Source organism: Nanorana parkeri, unplaced genomic scaffold (genome assembly GCF_000935625.1).
Source record: "Nanorana parkeri isolate BGI_ZX_2015 unplaced genomic scaffold, ASM93562v1 scaffold1737, whole genome shotgun sequence".
Taxonomy (NCBI): domain Eukaryota; kingdom Metazoa; phylum Chordata; class Amphibia; order Anura; family Dicroglossidae; genus Nanorana; species Nanorana parkeri.
Genome location: NW_017308005.1, coordinates 200128 through 205588, shown reverse-complemented (window position 1 = coordinate 205588; position 5461 = coordinate 200128). Strand labels below are relative to the sequence as shown.

At 50.7% G+C, this 5461-nt stretch overlaps 1 protein-coding gene across 1 annotated transcript in view; it reads right to left on the bottom strand.

Annotated features, from left to right (window-relative positions):
- The window catches only part of LOC108799480 (protein unc-13 homolog B-like), a gene marked incomplete at its 5' end in the record, with an annotated part of 285160 nt that overhangs the window by 88943 nt on the left and 190756 nt on the right, over positions 1–5461 (bottom strand). The window contains 2 exons of the mRNA XM_018571343.1: positions 969–1147; positions 4443–4558. Coding sequence (XP_018426845.1) covers positions 969–1147; positions 4443–4558 — 295 coding nt within the window. The remainder of the gene's footprint in view (positions 1–968; positions 1148–4442; positions 4559–5461) is intronic.

Genomic DNA, 5461 nt, shown 5'->3' with positions numbered 1-5461 from the left:
CCCCCCACTTTCAGGTGTCATTGTAACCAGATAATCAATGTGATTCACTTCCCCTCTCAGTGGTCACAATCTTATGGCTGATCGGTATTACATATCCACCTTCCTAGCGATCTTCTGTAACCTACTAATTATGAATTGCTCCTCAACCTTCCGTATGATGGAGTTGAATAGAGTTGAATAGAGTGAGATGTGCTTGTAGTCTTAGGGTGACAATTCTCCTCCGCAGATACAGAGCGATCAGTGTTGTCACCCTAGGACAGGAAGTGCGTCGCTGGCAGGATCACCAGGAGAAAATAAAGGAATAGCAGCCCGAAAACAGGAAAGGAATGCCGCCGTCACATCGGAGGAGCGGTGACAACACCTTTGCATTGGGTTTAGTTACTTGTTAAACACGTGAACTGTGTGTATTTCACGCTCTGTATTTGGCGGTTTGTCCGGAGTTCTGCTTCACCTCTCCGGTATCTGCTGGGTGGAGTGGTCCTTTAATACAGCCGTCCAGCGCCGCGTTCCGCCTGCTACCGCACTCTACCGCGTACGGCTAATGAGAAAATCTATTTCTGGATCTCCCGCCTGGGAACAGGGACGCCGCGCTGTGAATCACACATCTCCGCAGAGAGTCGTGTCACTTCATCGCAGATAAGAGTGACGGGATTGAATCCCGCCATCGCCGCCATGGAAATAATACGAGGAACGATGCCGGGGTAATAATCTCGCTACGCGGGGAGCCCGCCGCCGCTGAGCCGTCTCTACAGCACACATTTTATGAATCACTGGCGGTGAAATCAATCGTCACCACGTCGCGTGGGCAGGAAAAACACCACGCCTGCCTCGGCTTTACCAGCTGAAGGATTTGTAGTGCTGTTCAGCTGGTCTAGTGATGTACACGCCTCTGCCGCGCAGGGGTGACACCAATATTAACTTTTGCAGCTTTACAGCTACCTGTGTCACATGGCCGCTCGCCGGATCACGTAGCAATGTAGTGATGACCATTTAAAGCAGGGGTTTCTATCCCATAACGCATTGCAAACTCGTCCACGATCTCCTGCGCGGTCTCATCGTAGTAAACCTTCCAGGCGTCGTCTCCCTTCGCCTCCGGGATCTTCACCACCCCGCTGCCCTGAATGTCCGTCAGGTGATGGAAGAGGTTCTGCAGGAGGAAGAGAGAGAGAGACATTAGAGGAGACTCCATCATCACTAACGTGTCACTGCAACGGGATACAACAGACAACCTCGCCCCTCACCCCCAGCTGCAGTGGAACTACAAGTCCCAGGAGGCATTGCAAGACTAACAGCCACAGGCATGACTCCCAGAGACGTGGTGGGATTTGTAGTTCCATCACAGCTGGAGTGACAAGGTTGCCTACCCCGAGTATAAAAGCTCCACTATACATTAGGGAAAAACCATCCCCTATACTAGATTATAGTGACTGTGCCTAGGCTGAGATGATGTCATCAGTCTGCTGCAGGCAGGAGGAAGCATTTCCTCAGTCTCCCTTCCTCCAGTGATCAGTCTGCTGCAGGCAGGAGGAAGCATTTCCTCAGTCTCCCTTCCTCCAGTGATCAGTCTGCTGCAGGCAGGAGGAAGCATTTCCTCAGTCTCCCTTCCTCCAGTGATCAGTCTGCTGCAGGCAGGAGGAAGCATTTCCTCAGTCTCCCTTCCTCCAGTGATCAGTCTGCTGCAGGCAGGAGGAAGCATTTCCTCAGTCTCCCCTCCCCAGCGATCAGACTGTACACTGTAACTTTGTATACCAGTCACAAGGCGAGAGGCTGCAGCAGGGGCTGATCTGTGTCAGACACATTTCACCCCAACAAGGGCTATATGTATGTGTCCGAGTGGTCATAAAGCTTTGTGAAGCGCCAGGGATGTGACGGATGTGCAGCTTCTACATTCCCACATGTGAAGACAAACCTCGGGATCTATCCCTCCAAAACCTCCCGGTCACCAGAAGAAATAAAACCCGGGAAAGTTCTGGCCTTTCCACCCGCCTTCACATGACATAACTCCCATCACTGGAGTCCCCCCTTAAGAAGCTCCTCATTGTTAATAAAGTTTTTCCTAGATCAATCGCTGAGCCCGGAACGGAGAACGAGCCCATTAGAGGGGACGAGGAAATCATTTCATTCTCTGTAACAAAGTCTTCTCACCAATTAGTTCTTGGCGTTCACTAGAGAGGCCGCTTCCGAGTCACGGCGACATTACACCGCCTGATGAAAGACTCGCCGCGTGTTCATTAATGGTGCCGCCATTGTGATCCCATCCTCCGACGCTCACCGAGAGACTCTAATGAGTCCTGGAGGAGGAGGCCGGTCCCCGGCAATTTACACGCCGCATTACAATAATTTTCATGTCGCCGGCCTCCCAAGGACGCCACTTAGGACCATTAGCGGCAATTTAATCTCGGTGGAGGATTCAATATTGAAAACGTTTGACAGTTTAATATTATCTGGACTTCCTGACGTCCCACCAAACTTGCCGTCTCTGACCATCTCCCGTAGCATGTCTCCCGTCTCTGACCACCTCCTGTAGCATGTCTCCCGTCTCTGACCACCTCCAGTAGCATGTCTCCCGTCTCTGACTACCTCCAGTAGCATGTATCCCGTCTCTGACCACCTCCCGTAGCATGTCTCCCGTCTCTGACCACCTCCAGTAGCATGTCTCCCGTCTCTCACCATCTCCCGTAGCATGTCTGCAGTCTCTGACCATCTCCTGTACTATGTCTCCAGTCTCTGACCATCTCCTGTACTATGTCTGCAGTCTCTGACCATCTCCTGTACTATGTCTCCAGTCTTAGAGTTTTTTGTACCATTACATTACAGAATATTATGTTTTCATATTTTGTTTGGTGACGTCAGGGGCCACACTCGAGGGGCCTCTGTAATATTTAAGCCGACCACCTCTGTTCTAGGTCTTCTCCCTGGATCAGCCACCTCCAGTGTAATCAGAAGTTAGCAGCCAGTTCCATTCTATCCCTTCAGAAGACCTCCGAGTGACCAGCTGGGCATTGAAGGGCGCCGGATGTCCCTCCAATACACAGAGGTGCGGGTGTCATGAACATGATAGCGGTGCGATGGCGTGCGGCATTTTAGACACAAAGGACGAGCGGAGTCGTCTCTGACCTTGAGTCGTGCCGCGTGTACGGTAATATAATTCCACACCGGACGACCTTCACAAGGCGTACGCGCTGCTCGGCATGTATGATGAATCCCTCATGTATAGGGCGCGTCTCCCATCAGATATACACCAATTATCCTCCGTGTCCTCTATGAACTGTTACCGGAAGGATGGGAAGCCCTTCAGGAGTCTCCTAAACACCGCTCACGACTTCGGCTTGGAGGAAAAGTCTCCAGTACAGAGCCGGGGACAGAAAGATGTCTTTATACAGAGAATGTGAAAAGCCGGACCGGTCCGATGGGTAGCAATGTGTTCACAACTGTGACCACACTGACCAATGAGAGGAGCTTCTGCAGCTGGGACAAGGTCCCAGAAGCACTTCTCATTGGTCAGTGTGGTCACCTGGCCTTGCACGTCCAGGGGGTGTTATTCATGACATCCTGCGCTCACAGGAAATGGGTTGAATGATGCTGACCATCCGTCAACCCAGAATAGGACTGACCCTGGATGTCATCAATTCTGCAGGGGGCAGCGATGGGGACAAGGTGAGCAGGACATATATGGACTTATTGGAGAGGTGTAAGACACATTCATGGACCTAAAAGAGAAGAGTAAGACAAATGTGGAGATGTAATAGAAGTGTAGGACATACAGTGTGTAGACCTATGAGAGAAGAGCAGGACATATGTGGACCTGTAAGACAAGAGCAGGACATATGTGGACCTGTAAGACAAGAGCAGGACATATGTGGACCTATGAGAAGAGCAGGACATATGTGGACCTATGAGAAGAGCAGGACATATTTGGACCTATGAGAAGAGCAGGACATATGTGGACCTATGAGAAGAGCAGGACATATGTGGACCTATGTGAAAAGCAGTACATATATGGACCTATGAGAAGAGCAGGACATATATGGACCTATAAGAGAAGAGCAGGACATATATGGACCTATGAGAGAAGAGTAGGACATATATATGGACCTATGAGAGAAGAGTAGGACATATATGGAACTATGAGAAGATTAGGACATATATGGACCTATAAGAGAAGAGTAGGACACATGTGGACCTATGAGAAGAGGAGGACATATATGGACCTATAAGAGAAGAGTAGGCACATGAGGAGGGGCATAAGAGATCCTAAGATTATGAATTTCCCCCAGAATCTCACAATAACATACATATGAGTTCCTAGGAATTTATGCTAAAAATTCCCAAATTAACATAAGAAAACCTTACAGTAAAATAATTAAACCAGCAATCTGAAACCCCCCCCAGACTTGGACCGCCTTAGATCCCAGCCACTACCACCATTCCATGCAGCTCACCTCATGGAGACACGTGTACTGAACGTGGTACGGGGCCACTTTCTCTTCTCCCTTTATCTCCACGCTGATCTGTAGGCGGATGGCCCCCGAGACGGCGGACTTGTCCGTTCTTTTCTCTGGAGAGAGGAATCAGAGATCAGAATTGGTTCATTGGTTAATGTGCCCGCAGACGGTTTTACCAGGAAAACCTCAAACTTGGATGGCGGCAAAGGGAACCAAAACCAGAAAACATTGGCTAACACCCATCAGCCATGCATCATCACACTGCTTTGTACCAGGGGCTCTGGCCAATCAGAGCACTCTGTAATTAAGGTTTTAGGGTAAGCACTAGGAGGGGGTTCACGTCGGTGCGGCAATGGATCTGACTCTGGGGCACCCAAGGGTTAAGTCTCGGGGATAATGCCTTCTGCAGAATTACATTTAGTGTCGGCATCGGAGATGAAATAATTCATGAAGCTAAAACATCTCATTAGGAAGTTGTGGAGCTCATTCCGCGCCTGACAGCAGCCGAGGATTCTGGGTGTCTCAGCGCGGATGACAACACAGAGCTCTCCCGTAAAAAGCTCCCTAATGAGCAGATGAATGGTGCCGGGACCGGGGATTGTTTCTCATTATCGGGATCGCTGGTGACAGAATGACTCCAACGCATGCCGTAGCTGAGGTGACAGCAGGTAATTAAAGCAGCACTCCGAGCACAGCAAACCACTCCGCAGTTATTATAGAATGCTGAATTGCAGTTTACGCAGCGTCACTCATCGATCAGAAGAAATAATAATGAGTCCCCCCTACGTGCCAGAGTCTACCTGCGCTGAGGGGTGGGGGAGGGTTACAACTGGCTGGCGGTGGATGTGCTAGTCTCTGTATTATGATACACGGACAAGAGCACCCACTGCCGCACCAGAGCACCCGCTGCCGCACCGCAGCACCCACTGCCGCGCCAGAGCACCCACTGCCGCACCAGAGCACCCACTGCCGCACCGCAGCACCCACTGCCGCGCCAGAGCACCCACTGCCGCACC